This window comes from Aotus nancymaae, unplaced genomic scaffold, assembly GCF_030222135.1.
Source record: "Aotus nancymaae isolate 86718 unplaced genomic scaffold, 86718_ANA_hifiasm-v0.15.2.pri h1tg000033l, whole genome shotgun sequence".
In the NCBI taxonomy this organism is placed as follows: Eukaryota; Metazoa; Chordata; class Mammalia; order Primates; family Aotidae; genus Aotus; species Aotus nancymaae.
In genome coordinates, this window is record NW_026988447.1 from 66,065,381 (window position 1) to 66,084,059 (window position 18,679).

Below are 18,679 nucleotides of genomic sequence, written 5' to 3' on the forward strand. Positions count from 1 at the left end.
TAAACATTTGAAAAATGATAGGTCAAAATTAAAAAAAAGTTCTCAAAATTTTCACAAATACTGAGTGAATTAGAATTCAATGTATATGTTTAGTGATAAACAATTGAATAATTAGGAGTAGCAGGATTTTTAAAAAAAATACAATAAATAGAAAAAACCTAGTATTTCCTGAGTGCCTACACTATGTTAGGTTCTGTGCCAAGCTTCTCTAATCTCCTCACACCCTACTGAGGTCAGTACTAGAATTATCAAAGAAACTGAAGTTGAGAAAGAATTGAGTAACCTATCTAACATCATATGCGAGGCATCTGACATTTGGCAGAGCTAATTACTAAATATTTCTTTAGTTATACGAAATTTTTTTCTCTAAAATTCAAAATAACCAAAAATTAAGCAAGACTAGAGGTATTCAAATAAAAACAAATATATTAAAATATAACATATTTTAGAAAACCAGAAACTTTACTGTGGGACTAAAATAAACAAAATAGCACATCATGAACCGAAATGTAAAAGTATAGGGTTATAAATTATCAGTTCTCAAATTAATGTATAGTAATTCCAAATAAACTTCCAATAGATTTTTGTTTCGTACTAGACCAAATTTTTCTGGAGTTTATCTTAAAAATAAAATAGTTGGTATAACCATGGCAAAGTCACAAACAATGGCAATGCAGGGTAGTGGATTGCACTATAAGATAGTAGAAAAATATTCTGAAACATCAGTAATTCAATGTCAAAAAAGGCTTCTGTATCAATGGACAAACTAAAAAGACCAGAATTATGCCTGAGGGCATAGAAGACTTCTGTCTTACACTTATAAGGATCATTTTTCAAATAAATTGGGAAAATTGATTTTTTTTGGTAAATAATATTTAAATCATTTTAAAGGATATGTGAAAATTAAACAATTTTTACTTCATATTGAATATTTTCTAAAGAAAACAGTGCTTTATTTTTCTTTTTGAAAAAGATATGTTGAATACATGAGTTGTTGATATACTCATGTTGAATACATATGTTGAATACATAAGAAAATTTAAAATAACTTGTTCAGATTATCCATATAAAATTAATTTTATAAAAATACAAAGTGCATAAATAAAAATGAAATTGGAGACTATTATAACACATAAGGATGAGGGACCATTGGGTTAGTCATATGTAGAGAGTTGTTATAAACCAATAACTAAAGATTCACCCCACAGCAGAAAATGACTGAGAAAGTAGAAAATTTATTGAAGTAGAATATCAATGCAAGTAGATATTCAATTAATATATGAAGTTGTTTAATCTTATTCTTTATCAGATAAATGCTATTTAGACTAACAAAAATTTTGTCATGTTTCACCTGTCATATTAGTAAAGATGGAATTGAATGTTAATATCAAGTGATCATAAAGATAACGATTCCTCAAAGTAGAAATTAAAATAATCTTTTTGAAGAACACTGGGTAATTTGTATTATGCTTTACAAAATGTACCTGCACTTTTGCCCAGGTATTTATCCCAGAACAATTATCTGAGTGTGCATAAACGTAGCTGTTTATTAAAATAATGAAAATTGGAAACAAAATAAATTTTGAAAACTTAAAGAGAATTCTGATTTGAGAAAATGTTTTACAATATATCATAAAAATTTTAAGGCAGATCAAAAGTCAGTGGTATGAGAATATCCAAATTTTTAATTATGTACATTAGAAACAAATTTATGGAAGAATATATATCAAATTGATGCTTATTTCTACCTGCTGAGTTTGCAAATAGTTTTTATTTCTTCTTTGTTCCTTTAAAAAGTTATCTGTGTTAAGCATATGTTATTTTGGGCAGGAGAAAAATATTCTCTTTAAAAATACAGTCATTGTTGGACAATAATGTGAATGTACTTAATGCACAGAACTGTACACATAAAAATGATTAAAATGGTAAATTTTATATTGTGCACACATAATTATACCACAATTAAAATATAAGAATTTCAGTTCACATGTATGTCTTTCTTGAATTGAGCCTCCAAACGTACAGAGGGATTTCTGTTGAATTTAAGGTGATTCTTGATGTTGCATAGTTCATGCTGTCAGCAATACAGAATGTGCAGCTAGGAGAGTGGCTGTGTTGAGCTGATAGAAGTGCATAGTATTGATTCTTGCATCCCTTAGAATTGACTAGCCTTTGAACAAGGGCAGATTGCTTATGTCTTGAATAGACTTAACATTTTCTCTTTTCCTATATAACCCATTTAGAAACTATTGACTATTTTTTGCAAATATTTCTTTTTAAACACTCACCTATGATTTACAGAGTCAATTCACAATAATATGTTTATATTGACAAAGACATTGCTTAAATTTAGCAATTACTACATAAATACATTTTTATTCTATTAAAATAAATGTATCTTTTGATGTGTGAAATCAATTCTTGCTATTATAAACTTATAACCTAGTAATATGTTTGAACTCTGAAAAATAACTGAAAAAATACAGTTTTTGATGGACTTTAGGAAAGCTCAGATCTTGTTGGAAGATCCAGGCATGACTGAAGAGATGGTAGCATTTAATAAAGATTTTGAGTGAGATGAAGAATTTCCAGGAACAAGGAAGGGGAAAGTAGAATCCAGGTAGAGTTTTTCACTTTAAGTAAAGGAATGGGACTAGATGCTGAGATTGGGATACTTTGCCAGAGCACAATAGTAAGAAGTTAGGGATGAGTGGAATGAAGCTTATGTGCTTGAGATAATGAATGATGAGGCAGCCAAGTTCGGTTATGACTAGTCATTGATTCCAAACCTTGATGGGAAGCAAACTGTGTTGAGATTACCATGGCCACAAAGTGTACGAAGAAATGGAGAAGAGTAAAATTATAAGCCAAAGCACATCTTGTGAAACTATTGTATTGTATTCAGAAAAAAAAGTACAGCCAGAATTAACAGTGAAAAAGAAAAAAAGAGGGAGGAGTATTGTTAGGGATATTATAGAATATTATCTGTAGAAGTTGGCAATTAAATAGATATAGGGATATAGTAGGAATTTAGGAAAGAGAAGTCTCAGTCCATTAATGCTGCTATAACAAAGCACCTCAGACTGAGTAATTTATGGACAATAGAAATTTATTTCTCAGAGAGGTAGAGGTTAAGAATCCCAAGATCAAGGTGCCTGTAGATTCAGGTATCTGGTTAGTTCTCACTCTCTGCTTCTTCTTGCATTCTCACTTGGTTGAAGGGGTGGAAGGGACAAAGGGATAAAAGAATGAACTTGTCTCCTCAAGTCCTTTTATAAGGGCACTAATCCCATTTCTAAGGGCAGAGCCCTCCCGGCTTAATCAGCTTCCAGCGACCACTTCTTAATACCATCATTTTGGAATTTAAGTTCCAACATATGAATTTTGGAGGGACATATACATTCAAACCATGGCGAGAAGTATAAAATATATTCCAAAGAATAGTGGGTGATGGTTTATCAAAATTTCAAAGCCAGATGTTATCACAAAGGTTTAAGCAGCAAAATAATATTAATAGAATAATTCAACTCCTGGTTTCCACCTATCATAATGAATCTCTGATAAAAGTTAGGGTCTACCTGAGGCACACACAACTATTCTTTTGTAAGTCGAGTATTTGAACCAAGTTCCAAATTCTACTGCCCATTCTTCTTTAGATTTTTCTCATTCATTACTTTCACATGCTGACTTTCTCATGAAACTTTAAAATCAAACTGTTTGTATGTTTCAGAGCATAGATGGAATAAGGAAATGGAGTAATACTTTATTTTACATATTTTTTTCAGGATTTATATTGTGAGGAATGTCTGAATATATACCATGAAAATAATAATACATTACAGTCTTAACAGTGCTTTGGGATTACCTGAGTGTTTTTCTCCATATCATTCAGTTAAAGTCTTGTGAGTTAATTCTGGTGAGATAAGCCTGATATGGTAACCTCTAGTTTACAGCAGTAAGATTCACTCGACCTCCACCTGTTTAAGTAAACCAGATCACTGACAACTTAGAACTTGGACCCAGGTCTTCTGTCCCAATCAAGAACAACTTCCAGATGTAGAAAAAAATTGTATTTTTTTTTCCCATAACATGATACAATTTCAGAGCTGAACAAAACCTTAATGATCAGTTATTCCACAGACTGGCAAAAATTTCTGGAAAGAACATACAGTAAATATATTTGTTTTTGCAGGCTATACAGTATTTGTCACAAATACTGATTTCTAACACTGTAGCATTGAAACAGACATAAACAACGTGTGGCAAAGGAATGGTTCTGATAGAACTTTTATGGAAACAGGCTGCAGGCAGAATTTGACCCATGGGCTATAGTTTACTGATCCCTGATTTACTCTCTCGGAGCCTTACTTCTGAGTGGGTTGTGGAGGGGAAACTCTATCATCACTCTAGAAAGTTTATTAGATTTCTCCAGGCTTCTTCTGGCTGTAACACAGCAATCTATTTTTATTTTGCTGTTTTGATTCCAATATGCCTCTCTGAAGAGCTGTGTAATAATATCAGTCTAATTGACAAGGTTTGTACATTCTCTATTCTTATAACGTGTGGTGCAAATATTTTGCTAATTGGCCTTTTTTAGTGGTGCTCATGGAATTTGTTTAGGTAGCCAATAATGTCTTATTTGTGCTGAAAAAAAGTTCATTGATTATATCTTTCTCTTGAGACTTGCAGACATCCAGTCCCTTGAACTGTTAACCTGCCTTTCTTCACGATTCTTCCCTCTGCAGCATTGTAAAACAAAGTCTTTAATAAGCACAATTGGCAGCAATTGCATCTATTCAACGTTGCAACTTAGACTCCTAACAGATCATAAGAAATCTTAAAATTGTTCCCTCAATCTCATACTCCAAGGGAGCTATAATTAATTTTGAGTTGTTACTTAATACTTACATCAAAAATAAAATATTTATACAGTTATGTTATGTATTTTTTATTTGATTATTCTTTGGGGTAAGATGTAATATGTTTACATAAAATAACATAGTGTAAAACAACCAGATACTTTCCAAGCGTGTTTGATTTGTTATTCAAATATGAATTCTGCTAGCAATCTTAGTCAAAGGCCAAAATTTTACTACTATAGTCAGAGCCCTAAGATTTGATTTTAGAAAACCTGTCTTTATTACATTTTCTGCTTTTAAAGGACTCTGTGTTTTATGTTAATGTCAGACCAGTTACATTCCTCCACAGTGCTTGGTGTTTAAACTAGAAGATTAAAAGCAAGATAGAAAAATTTTCTGCTTAGAGTTATCCCCATCCAATTGTGTGTGTGTGTGTGTGTGTGTTTCAAGACATCAAATATTAACTATTGTTTTGCAGTCCAAACATACTTTTTAATTTTGGATGAAATTGATAATACACGTATTTCTAATTTAGCTTTATTTTTTTTCCTCATCAAGAAGACAGTAAAACTATGAGCACATCATTATAAAAATTATAAACTTTCAATCTAAGAGGGAAGCCAGAAAATGAGCCTTGGGGGATTTCTGTGTCTATATTCAAGTTTTGCTCTCTCTGCTATAATAAATGAGTTATTACATAATCAAATAAAGTTGAAATCTTGGTGGTTGGTATAGGGAAAATATAAATGTAAAATTAAATGTAATATCAGGCAGTGGTAGTATTCTCCATTTGTAGAAGACATAAAGTAAACAAAAAGTTAAAGGGAAAAAATAGATACTATTTCCCAGTTATATCTTGAGTATAATCTAACGTTGCATTGGTATTTAGAGATGGAGGAGAAAGTATTTTGTGAAGTTCATAAAAATAAATTAGATACTAAAGCATTTTGATAATCAAGTATTGATGATTATTGGGAAAAAATCATCAATGCTTTGTCTTTGGATATTTTAAAAAATTTTGTAAACATTAAACGATGGAACATTACAATAAGGCAAAGAAAAAGAAAAACAGAAAAAAGATAAACTGCAAAGAAGGAAGATAAAAATAAGTAAACAATTCTATTAAAACCAATTTATGGCTGGATGCAGTGGCTCACTCCTGTAATCCCAGCACTTTGGGAGACCAAGGTGGGAGGATCACCTGAGGTCAGGAGTTTAAGACCAGCATGACCAACATGGCAAAACGCCCTCTGCTACTAAAAATACAAAAATAAACTGAACATGGTGGCAGGCACCTGTAATCCCAGCTACTCTGGAGACTGAGGGACAAGAATTGCCTGAACCTAGGAGGCAGAAGTTGCAGTAAGCTGATATTGTGCCACTGCACTCCAGCCTGGGCGAAAACAGCGAAACTCCATCTCCAAAAACAAAACAAAACAAAACAAACAAAACCCAACTTATTCCACAACTTAATGCACTACATTTAAAAAAATTGTACCCCTAATTTCTTATCTGTGGCAGATTTCTTCCTTTGTTACTAGGAAAGTATATGTTAGTCTATACGGACATTTGAAACCAACTTTGGTGTGCAGTTTCATCAGTGATCACTGTGGTACCTAGATATGAGATGTAATGAGAGATATTTATAGTTAATCTGTGTCATTTGGGGTAGAAGTAAGTTCATTCAGTATTGATTTGCTATAATTAGTGCTTACCTTTCTGTTAAATATTGTGTTCAAAAAAGGGGAGAAGCATATATTTTCCAGCACAGAATTGGTAGTACTTTTCTGGAATATGGATTCAGTATTGATTGATTATGTTTTTATTTTCCTGCTTTCTTTCCTTCCTCTCTTCCTTTCTTCTTTCTTTTATTTCTTCCTTCCTTTGTTATCTTTTGAGACTTCTCTCACATTCAGCTGTTTGTATTTTCACAAAAGGGACTTTTTTTTTTTTTTTTGAGATGGAGTTTCGCTCTTGTTACCCAGGCTGGAGTGCAATGGCACGATCTCGGCTCACCGCAACCTCCGCCTCCTGGGTTCAGGCAATTCTCCTGCCTCAGCCTCCTGAGTAGCTGGGATTACAGGCACGCACCACCATGCCCAGCTAATTTTTTGTATTTTTAGTAGAGACGGGGTTTCACCTTGTTGACCAGGATGGTCTCGATCTCTTGACCTCGTAATCCACCCGCCTCGGCCTCCCAAAGTGCTGGGATTACAGGCATGAGCCATCGCACCCGGCAAAAGGGACTTTTGAATATTGCTACAAACTGTAGTTTTGTACTAGGAGCATTTCAAATATTCATAATTTGTTGCTTTTGGCCAAAGTCCATCACAATTTATAGAGTAGAACACTGACTCACTATGAGCCTTAAGCATCTCAGATGTTTTAAGCACAATAGAGTTAGAATGAATTTTTGAATGTGAAAAACATCCAGATGAATTTCATTGCATCAGATAAGCACGTTTCTCATGTAAGTTTGCCTTTACTTTTGGTGTAATCAACTAAAAAAAAAATGAGTTAACTGTTTGAAAAGTAAAGTCCTTTTATAAAGCAGTAAGAAAGTTGTCTTTCCAAGTATTGTTCCTTTTTTTTTTTTTTTTTTTTTTTGAGATGGAGTTTCGCTCGTTACCCAGGCTGGAGTGCAATGGCACGATCTCGGCTCACCGCAACCTCCGCCTCCTGGGTTCAGGCAATTCTCCTGCCTCAGACTCCTGATGCCCAGATAATTTTTGTATTTTGTTTGTAGTAGAGACGGGGTTTCACCATGTTGGCCAGGATGGTCTCGATCTCTTGACCTCATGATCCACCCGCCTTGGCCTCCCAAAGTGCCGGGATCCAAGTATTGTTCTTAAGTTATCTTTACACAACAGCATCATTTCAAAACAAAGCACAGAATAAGGGTCATGTACAAGATGCTCTAACTTGAAAGGTCTTTGGATACATATTTTTGGATCTAGAGAAACATAGTGACATCTGCCTTTGATTATCGTTAGACGGATAAATTCTAATTCTAGGACTGTATTTAAAATATTGCAACATACACAATGATACTATACGTTCTGGGAATATGGCACACAGTGGTTCTTTTTAACATAATTATAGATGTCCTACAGGTTGTCTTTGAAATAAATTATTTTTTAAAATATTTTCATGGAAAAATTAGAATTCTTCATGGTTCAAGCCATGTTTATATTAGGAAAATTCAAAAAAACTACTTGAATAAAAATTTCTATTTGCTTTACAATCGTCAAGATTGTCAAGATTAACTTTACAGAAACTTTGGGTTAATTGCTAAAATATCTAATTTGTTCAACTACTCATATTGTACTTCTTCTGACATTGTTAAACAGTTAGAATGAGAAAACAGGATATTTTTTCATCAATCAATATTGAATCCATATTTTAGAAAAGTACTACCAATTCTGTTTGTTCAGGAAAAAAATTAGGGTAATTATAATATAGGAAAAGAATTAGCAATGCATGCATTTTTACTGTAGACCAGGGCTCCTTACCTCTAGGAATCAAATCACTATCTGTAGATACAATCATTTTTACTCTGTTGCTTATTTATCTCAATTTTCCAGATTGTTTTAAATTTTACAACGATGGACTTATACAAGAGTAGTTTGTGCTGGTATGACTACATTGAAGTAAGAGATGGGTACTGGAGGAAATCACCTCTCCTTGGTAAGAGATCTTTTACCTTTATGTGGCTATGTATCTAATCTGTCCTGTCCAAAGAAAATCAACCGATTCTTTCAAGAGTCATCTTAGAGTTAAAAATATATGTGATTAAAATTATTTTTATTTTAATTATACTTTTCTCTACCATACCTCAAATACTCAAAGACAGACAGATGGATAAATACATGGACTGATTAATTAATTTGAGCTAGCTTAAGTTACGAGGTAACTTAATACCTGGATTTAAACATAATGATTTAGACTAGTCTTCTCATGTATTGTGCATATCATGAGTACTCCTCACAATATTTCTGTATTTTTGCCTTAAGAATAAGTTTCGATTTAAAAATAAAAAGCTAACTGTGGGTATATATATTGTATATTTATGTGTTTTGTTTTTGTTTTGTTGCTAGGCCAGTAGTGTAAGCTATTAGGTACATGTTTGGTAGCTGGCTTCCTATGCCAAGCATATCAGCTCTTACTGTAGACATCACAATTTTGCTTCTCAGAGAGCTTTTTGTGGCTGAGAAGAGACACTTGCAGTTTGTGTCATAAATTGTAGCTTAGATTTGGTGCTCATGAAAGTCTGTTGCCAATGTTTTACCACAGACCACACTATTAACTTGCATAGACAGTTTACTGTTGCCCTCTGTTTTACTTAAAGGTGAGAGCTGTTTGGAGCATGCAAACATCTACTCTATATTGATCCTTTTTGAGAGTGTGACTTTTTCTTTATTATTAGAAGTAGTTTCTCCCAGTTGCGTTGATGAACTGTATAGCATTTTTAACATCTAAAACCTACTGAATGGGCACGATTGTATTAAAACTGACAGCAGCCATAGTAATTCCAACAGATATGTAGAAATGTTTAAAAATAAAGAATTGAACTAATTTGGTAAGTCAGGTTAAGGAAACCATTGTCTTCTACATTTACTTTCTTAGCCTAGATAAAGCAATTTTTTAGATATGTATGCACAGGCCAAAGAAAATATTTCATTAAACTCAACTTGGAGAAACAAATCTAGAGCTAAAATTCTGAAAAACGCTTCCTTTTAGGCACCATCAGCATTACATGGCTTAGTGTATAATGGATGACCAGAGTGACTCAGCGTAATCATGGTTTTTGTGTGAAAATCTTTCCCTACTGTATCTTCCAAGACTGTGCTCCAAGAAGTGCAGCACTTATATTGGTAGCATCGGAATCATCCAGAAAGTCGTTAGAATTATAGAAAATTGGGTCCCACTCCATATACTCTGAATTAGAGTTTGCATTTTAATAGATTTCCTAGAAATTCAGATGCACACTACAGTTTAAAACACACTGCTCTGTATTACCTGCCTCTAATTTGCTTTGCAATTTAGGAAACTATGTCTTCACTTGTTAGCTGTTAGTACGAACTTGCTTTATGCAAGTTGGCTACCATTTTTCATATACTAAAACTATGTATGCCATTTCCAGAGACACATAAAAATAGATAACATTGTAATATGTTTGTAGAATTATTGCATGTACTTTTTGTCATATTTAAGCGTTTTGTGATCATGTGAAAGCTTAGAGCATAAAGGCAGACATAAGCATAAATATTTGTGGAAAGAAGAGGAAGAAAGGAAGGAATGACATATTATATTCATTTGTTGTAATTCATATTTATAGATACAGAATTAGAAGGAATTAGAACTTGTGCTCAAGTCTTCTGATAGTATTTGTTATTTTGCCTCTAACACTACATATTACAGCTTTGTAGAAGAGATAGAATGTGTTCAGGTATAAAAGATATTAAGAGTAGCCTCAGGGTTTTCCTCAGGAGTTATTATTGAACCTGGCTGAATAAAGAACTCCACTTTGACTGAGAGCACATTCTTAACCAAGTCATTTCCCTGCTGTTGGCCAGGCTGACAATTTGAAACTACTTTCTTAGGGTGACTTGCACCTTTTTCTGTTCCCTATTAAATAATATTCCCCACTTTGATGCATCATTTGATCTTTTTCAAATACTGTTTTTGAGGAACCATCTTACTTCTATATATGGTAATGATACTGACGTCACTCAGTTATTACTTTGAGGCTGATGGTCAAATACTTTATAAATAGATAAGAAGATATTGTTTTGTTGATCTACCATTAGTAAGTAAATATTAAGACCTAGCTGTGGCCACAATCACTTGGAATAGAAATGTGAACTAAATCAGTGTTTACATATTATTTGTGGCTAGTACGAAAAGAAAGTAGACTATAGAGTCCTACTTAGGAGTTTCTCTTTATTCTTTTATTTCTTTTAGGTAGATTCTGTGGGGACAAAGTACCTGAAGTTCTTACTTCTACAGACAGCAGAATGTGGATTGAGTTTCGTAGCAGCAGTAATTGGGTAGGAAAAGGCTTTGCAGCTGTCTATGAAGGCAAGTCACATTGAATTTTGGAGAGTAGTTCATCTTATATCTCAACAGAAATGTCCACTTCTTCATTTCATTACAATGGCATCGTGACCATATTTTGAAATTATGAATTTTTCTGAATCTGTATTCTAATATTCATACAGATAATTTTAATAAAAATACTCAGTAAATTTAAATTGCAAGAACAACCTGTTTTCTGGTATCAGTGACATAATAATATCTGAATGTGCTCAGGATGTGTGGGGAAAAAAGCAACTGATGCAAGCACTCTTAAAGTTTCATTGTTTCATGATAGTTTTAAAATGTTATGAAGAAATTATCATTTTCCATTGTACTGATTTTCTGTCTGTTTGGTCCCTGTATTCCTGAAATACTTTTTATTAGAGGAAATTGCACAGAAAGTAATTGTGCCGATTTCTGGGCCATGCTTTATCTAAATAAGAGAGTCAGCATTTGAGGAAGGACTTATTTAATGCTTTGTTTTATGCTTCTCTAAAACAATAAACTGGCATTGTGTTTTCTTGGCTTTAAAACAAGCTCCTTTCTTGCCAGGTTGTGGGTGGAGGAGACACTTCCTAGTACAGCAATTTAAGTAATTTTGAAGACAGAAGATTTCTGCTTCCTTTAAACTTTTAAGTAAACCGAAGCATTTTATTTTAAGGATTAACTACCTAGCAGCGAAGAGGATTATTTAGAGGGAGACAGAGACACTGCACACACGACACTAACTCACTGCCACAGCCCCAGTGAATTCTGTTCGGGATGAATTCTGTTTCTGATGAGTTATTTAACCTGCGTTCCAAAGACCAAAGGAAACAACTCAGAGAATCACATAACAAACTCAGAGAGAATAAATTCACAAAGTCACTAAATGTTTTTAAAGGTTAAAAATATGTTTTTGTTAAGACAGGATTAAAAACTATCCATTCCTTGGACGTTATCTGATATTGGTAGTTATTTGACTAGATTTATTTTTTTAATCTAATAAATATCTACTACATTAAACCAGTCAACTTTGATTTTTATTGCCTGGTCTTTATGTGCTGAGCTACAGGAGCCGAACTTAAATTTTAACATAAAAGACAATGAAAACGAAATGCCACGTCTAGGCTTAGTTATTTGTTTTTTGCTTTCTTCAGCAATCTGTGGAGGTGAGATACGTAAAAATGAAGGACAGATTCAGTCTCCTAATTATCCTGATGACTATCGCCCAATGAAAGAATGTGTGTGGAAAATAACAGTGTCTGAGGGCTACCACGTCGGACTGACCTTTCAGTCCTTTGAGGTAAAGTCTTCCTGGCGCATATTCTCCATAAAGGACAATGGCATTTAAGAGAATCCTCATTAAATCAGCAAAGAAACAGAGAATCAGCTTTTTAATCAGCAAAGAAGTAAAGGATCACTCATAAAATGCAACATCGAGAGCAAAAGGTTTTGTTTTTCTTCTTTCCTAGTTCGCAGACATTTTCAAGAAGATTAAAGTGAGTTTACATTATCTGTGCTATTTGAACTAGAATGTTTGAAGTACTGACAATAGTTTCTTTTGACAAATGCACAGGCTTATTTCACAAGACTGCTGAGAAGGTCCATTAAGTAACAGAACTTCTGTTTCTCATCTAAATTAAGAGGTAAAAAGGTAGACAGTCTTTTTTGTAAGAAGAACAAAATATTTTTCACCTTTTTTACCATTACACAGATAACTGTTTATATCAAAAATAGGGATTTTAAGTGCTCTTATGAATTTTCAACTTCCTTCAAAATATTTGTCAGGGAGATCAGCAGCATCGTTGTGTTATTAGATGAAGAGCCAGAAGAAACAAAAGCTAATCAGAATTGTTGGATCAAAGTCCAGGTCCAGAACTACCAAACTGACTCATGAGTCATTTTTATGGGATGAGCGGGACTGAGTTAAGGATTTAAAGCCAAGAAACAGAGGAATGTGTCAGAAATTCCAGAGTATGTTTAAATCAAAGGGTCGGTCTAGAAATTGAGACCCCAAGCTGAAGTGGAGAGGAACGATGAGATGCTGGTGGTAGGTCCTAGTAAGGGTTGGAAATTTAGATGTGTGATTGGAGATGGAGTCTTTGCTGATTAGAAGCCTAATTCACTAAGTCATCAGAAGGCAGTAATGACCCTTATTACCCAGTGGGTAGTAATGATCACCAGGAGCACTAACTGCCTACTGAGGACAGTGACCATGGTCATGGTCATGTGTCTGTAGGACAGCAGGAGCACCAGGATGATCCAGGCATTGCCAGTAAACCCAGAGAATCTCTCTTCCTCATCTGCAAGCCTGTGTGTTCTGTTTCTTCGGTACTTGTCTCTGTCCCCTTGCATGTACCATTTAACTTTCCAGACAGATTTCTGTTTATTGCCAAAAAATATATACTTTCTACTTTAATCATTATGTTATTTCTTATGCTCCTGACCATTTTTTTTTTTTTTTTTGCATTTTTGGAAACTTTGATTCTGCCATTATTTGATTGACAGTTGAACTTTGTTATTTTAATGGACTAATAAGTTTGCAAATACTATTCAAATAGACCAGTTTATTGTTGATAGTGAACTAAAAATGAGTAGAAAAATTTCACCCATGATTTGGACAAAAAGTTCATAAACATTATCTACCCACTGTCTGTATTTGCTGTGTTTTGTGATATTTCAGGAATTAAGAGATTAACTGTCTTAATACGTAATTCAGTTTTTTGTGGAGTTCTATTATAGATGTGATGCCAGAAAATGCATTTATTCCATCAACCTGAAAACTGATGCATGAAATAGCTAGCTTAGTTGATTTGCAGTTTTTTTTTAAAATTTATCGATGCAATAAGCAGTGATAGTCTTCAAAAATAAGATAGCATAAGGACAAATGGAAAATATTTGCATCTTAGGCACTTAGAACCGTACCTGACACATAGTAGTCACTTAATAAATACTTGCTTACTGAGTGAATGAATCAGTGATTACTATGCTTAATGACCTGGGAAAAGTCATGTCATAGGACGGCTGACAGTACATTTTATTTATTGTCTCTAGTTTCCTGTCCTATCTTCATATTCCTTTATTCCTTTACATTTCTGCCTCCCTCATGTTTTGACGTCTGATAGACCTCTCATCTTTAAATGGCCAAACCGGAACCATCGGTTATATTGTCTCACTCACTAAACCCACTCTTCTTTAATTTATTTCAGCACTATTTCAGTACTTTTTCTCACCACTTATCCGACAAAAATCGTTAATTCTGCCTCTTCTCTTAAGCCCTTCAGTCAGTCTATCAGCATATTTCAGTTGCTTTGTCTTCAAACTATACTCCATACACAATGACTTTACACCACCGTTTCCACCATCCTCTCTTTGCTTGGAACACATAGCGAGAGACTCGGGTTTCTGCTCTTGCTCTGCATATCCCATTCTTCAGCTCACAACCAGAGTGATGCTTTTATAATGTATTATGACACTGCTCTACTTACAAGGAGTTTCAGTCACACCTAAAATAACATCTGGACTCTATTATCATGGGCCACGGCACTTGTGATTTGGGCTTTGGCTCCTTCTTACTCCCTCTGTGTCAGCTCTTCTCACCCTTTTTTTCTTCCTCAGAAACACCAAGCTCACTCCCACGTCACAGCATTTGCCATTGATGTTCCTCTGCCCCAGGTCTTTGCTTTTATGCTATTACTTTATGTGGATCTCTGCTTAATTACTGCCTTCTTAAAAAGTTCTTGTCTGATAACACTACTTAAAATATTTTCTGACCTACAATTATCTCTAAATCATCACTCTGTTTTATTTTCAGTTAATTGCACTTTCAACTACTGGAATTTATACAGATCTGTTTATCTACATGTTTATTCTCTATTTCTCGCACTAGAATATGACCACTAGTGGGTTGGGATCTTACCTGTGTTGCTGGTCATTGTGTTTCCAGCAACATTGTTTGTGAGATTAATGTTTGGTAATAGATGAGATAAATGGACGGATGGATTATATGTAAGTCAGTGTATGAGTGTGTGATGTTTGGTGGCTGGAAATGAGTATATTCTTTCTTTATTAAAGGCATGTTAGTTTCCATGGAGAGGGAAACAAGTCTGGATAGATAAAAAAGATTTAGATTATGGAGTACCTGGTATGCTGAATTTAGACTAGAGATGCTGAGTGTCAATAAATTCACCAGTAACAGTATTTAAAAGTGCCTAATAAACATCTAAATCTTCTAGATAAGGAAACTGAGTTTATAACGTTAACCTAGTATCACACAGGTGAGTGCTAAAAGAGCATCAAAACGCAGGTACATTTGATTGTCATTTTATTTGCAAATTTGCCTACTCAGTAAAATTTTAGAAGCCTAAAATTAATATTTGCAGTACTTTCTAGGTCCTTCACAGATGTGTACAGAGCAGCAAATTTTGAGTCACCAAATGTGCCTATTGCCAGCTGTGATGTGCCTTACTGAGCAAATACATGTGTCAGATTATCTTCGTTCAGACATGTATGCATACATAGAGCTGTTGGGTGAGAGTTTAGAATTAATAAATGGACCAACTGTATTAATGCTTCTTTAAACAGAAACATATAAAACAAAATGTTGTGACTAGACTCTCACAGGAACCCTAACCCTAGGAGCAATGAATCAGTACTTGATAGTTCAGTATTCTGAGCAACTTAATAGACGTAACTAGTGTGAATATAAAAAATCAGCTTTATATATTTTCTTATTTGTTCAAATAGTCATTAGGTGGTTGTTAAATTTAGTCAGTTATCTGTTTATATCAATTTATTTCTGTTTACATATGTTTTCAATATGTATATTATATATTTTATATATATTTATGCTCAAAATGTATAATTAAAATGTCCTCATAAATTTCCAATATTCTGTGATTTTGCCTGACAAAGTATAGTTTTTGTCACTGATTATAGTCTTTGCCTTTATTCAAAAACAGTTTATATTTTTGTTTATTCTTTTTTTTTTTTTTTTTTGAGATGGAGTCTCGTTCTGTCACCCAGGCTGGAGTGCAGTGGCACCATCTCGGCTCACTGTAACCTCTGCCTTCTGGGTTGAAGTGATTCTCCTGCCTCAGCCTCCCGAGTAGCTGGGACTACAGGTGCATGCCACTGTGCCTGGCTAATTCTTTGTATTTTCAGTAGAGACAGGGTTTCACTGTGTTAGCTAGGATGGTCTCTATATTCTGACCTCATGATCTGCCCACCTCAGCCTCCCAAAGTGCTGGGATTACAGGCTGAGCCATTGTGCCCTGCCTTGTTTATTATGCTTTATGTTACTGTATTCCTCTTCAGATATAAAGACCATTAAGAAAAGACCATTTAAGAAAAACTTGCCCATCGTGCTGTTGAAATCTACTTTAAAGAACTTTTTAGCTAAAGACTACCCTAAAGAACTACTCTAAAAACTAAAGAACTTCTTAGTCATCATTCATGCTTCTATGTGAATTTATGCCATGGCTTTACCTTTGCCAGCGCCATTTGCATTTTCATGAAAGTGCAGAAATAAAGTCTACACACCTTTGCCAATGAATTTCAGGAATCTTTGAGCAGGAAGGAACATTATTTGTAGGGTAATAGAAGCTTGATGCTTCTATAATTATACCATTTGGGAAGTGCTGTGGTCTGGATGTTTGTGTCTACCCAAACTTTATATGGTTAAACACTAATTCCAAAGATGATGGTATTAGCATGGGGTCTTTGGTAAATAATCAGTCATGAGAGTGGAGCCCTTATGGATGGAATCAGTACTCCTATAAAAGAGGCCTAGGGGCCAGGCATGGTGGTGCATGCCTGTAATCCCAGAACTTTGAAAGGTCCTGTAGGGTGGGTAACCTGAAGTCAGGAGTTCAAGACCAGCCTGGCCAACAGCATGGCGAAATCCCGTCTCTACTAAAAACACAAAATTAGTTGGGTGTGGTGGTGCATGCCTGTAATCCCAACTACTCGGGAGGCTGGGGCAGGAGAATCACTTGAATCTTGGAGGCAGAGGTTGCAGTGACCCGAGATTGTGCCATTGTACTCCAGCCTGGGCAACAAGAGTAAAACTCTGTCTCAAAAATAAATAAATAAATAAACAAATAAATAATAGAATAAAAGAAGCCTAGGGAGCTTCTACCATGTGAGGGCAAAATGAAAAGCCACCACCTCTGAAGAGGGCCCTCACCAGACACAGAATCTGCTAGTGCCTTAACCTTGAACTTCCAACCTTGAAAACTATGAGAAATAAATGTCAGTTGTTTGTAAGCCACCCAATCTATGATATTTTCTCAAAGCATCTGGAATGGACTAATACAGGAAGCTTTCTCTCCTCTGATAGTTATTGGATACATTGCTTCTTAAAATCAATCTACTGAAGTGAGTTTGTACATGAATAAAGATCCCCTCAGAAAGTAATTTGGAAAGCTTGTTCTCTATTTAGCAGCAGAATCATTTGTAAAGAAGCTTCTAGTACTATTACTTTGAGAACTTTCAGTAAGCAGAAATACAAAAGAGAAAAAGTTTGGAAGACTGGAAATGTTTACAGTAACAACTTCCAAGAGACGTCAACAAAGCAAAAAAGAAGTGAAAGAAACTTGGAGCTTACTTTTGCTTAAATTGAAATTCCCACATATATTAGTTCAAGTGATATTAAGTTTGAGGTACTTGTCAACATTACTACACATTCTGATTTGGTGATATGTTCCTTATGAAAACCAGAGCTGATTAGTATCCCTAACCATCACAACTGCAAGCTGAAACATTCTAAATTATGTACATAGGTTTTTATCTTGGTACTTGGTAGATTGCTTGTGTAAAAGTAATTCTTTAAATCCTTTAAATATTTTTTGTATTAATTTATGATAAGTAAACTAGTCTTTGTGAATTAACTAAAAAGCTGAGATAAAGGGGTTTTAATTAGTTAAGGATTTCCTGCTTGCCATGTACTATTTTTGGGAGCTTAGCTAAGAATACATTTTGATAATGACTACAAAACAGAAGAGTTATGTAGCTCTTCATGAATTATGATCGAGGCTATCACAGTATCTGAAAGGTTAGCACTTGTTAGTGTCAATAAACTTGCCCAACTTTACACAAATGTAGCACTCTGCTTGAAACCAAGTCCTGGGTCTGTACATTTATGTCACCAGGTCTAGTAGTAAAGAGAAGCATCAGTATTCTATTTATATAATATTGCAGCATTCAATTTTTTCTTTCGTAACTCTCTTCCCTCGTATGTTCTTATTGTTTAATCATCATGTGTCAGTCAGTCAGTGTCATGTCTGTTTAATTCACCGCTGTTCACATACTGTCAAGTGAATATTATTTGGCATTGCATTAATTAGATCCGATTACATTAACTATGCTTTAAAACTACATTGTAACAGTCAAGAGAGCTACATTTGATTATAATAAAATATTCATAACAAAATTTACCATCTTAACCAGTTGTTAAGTGTACAGTTCAGTATTGTTAAGTGGATTTGAATTATTATTCAAGCAATTTTCATAACTCTTCATCATGCAAATAGGAAACTATCTCCATCACACAAAAACACCCTCATTTTTTCCTTTTTCACCTAATTCCTTATGGCAATCTCCATTCTTTCTGTCTCTATGAATTAGAGAACTTTACGTACCTCATATAAATACTGGAGTCCTGCAATATTTATTGTTTTGTAACTGGTTTATTTCACTTAGCATAATGTCTTCAAGGTTCATCCATGTGGTAGCATATATTAAATTACCTTCCTTTTTAA

General features: G+C 34.3%; 1 protein-coding gene across 10 annotated transcripts in view; it reads left to right on the forward strand.

Moving 5' to 3' along the window:
• LOC135277808 (tolloid-like protein 1) overlaps positions 1–18,679 on the forward strand; it is a 261,404-nt gene that overhangs the window by 177,373 nt on the left and 65,352 nt on the right. For all 10 annotated transcript variants that reach the window (XR_010345410.1, XM_064384071.1, XM_064384073.1 and 7 more), the window contains 3 exons: positions 8,444–8,546; positions 10,824–10,940; positions 12,077–12,222. Coding sequence is in view for 9 of the 10 variants with exons in the window: in XM_064384071.1 (XP_064240141.1) it covers positions 8,444–8,546; positions 10,824–10,940; positions 12,077–12,222 (366 nt within the window). In the remaining variant the exon portion in view is untranslated. The remainder of the gene's footprint in view (positions 1–8,443; positions 8,547–10,823; positions 10,941–12,076; positions 12,223–18,679) is intronic.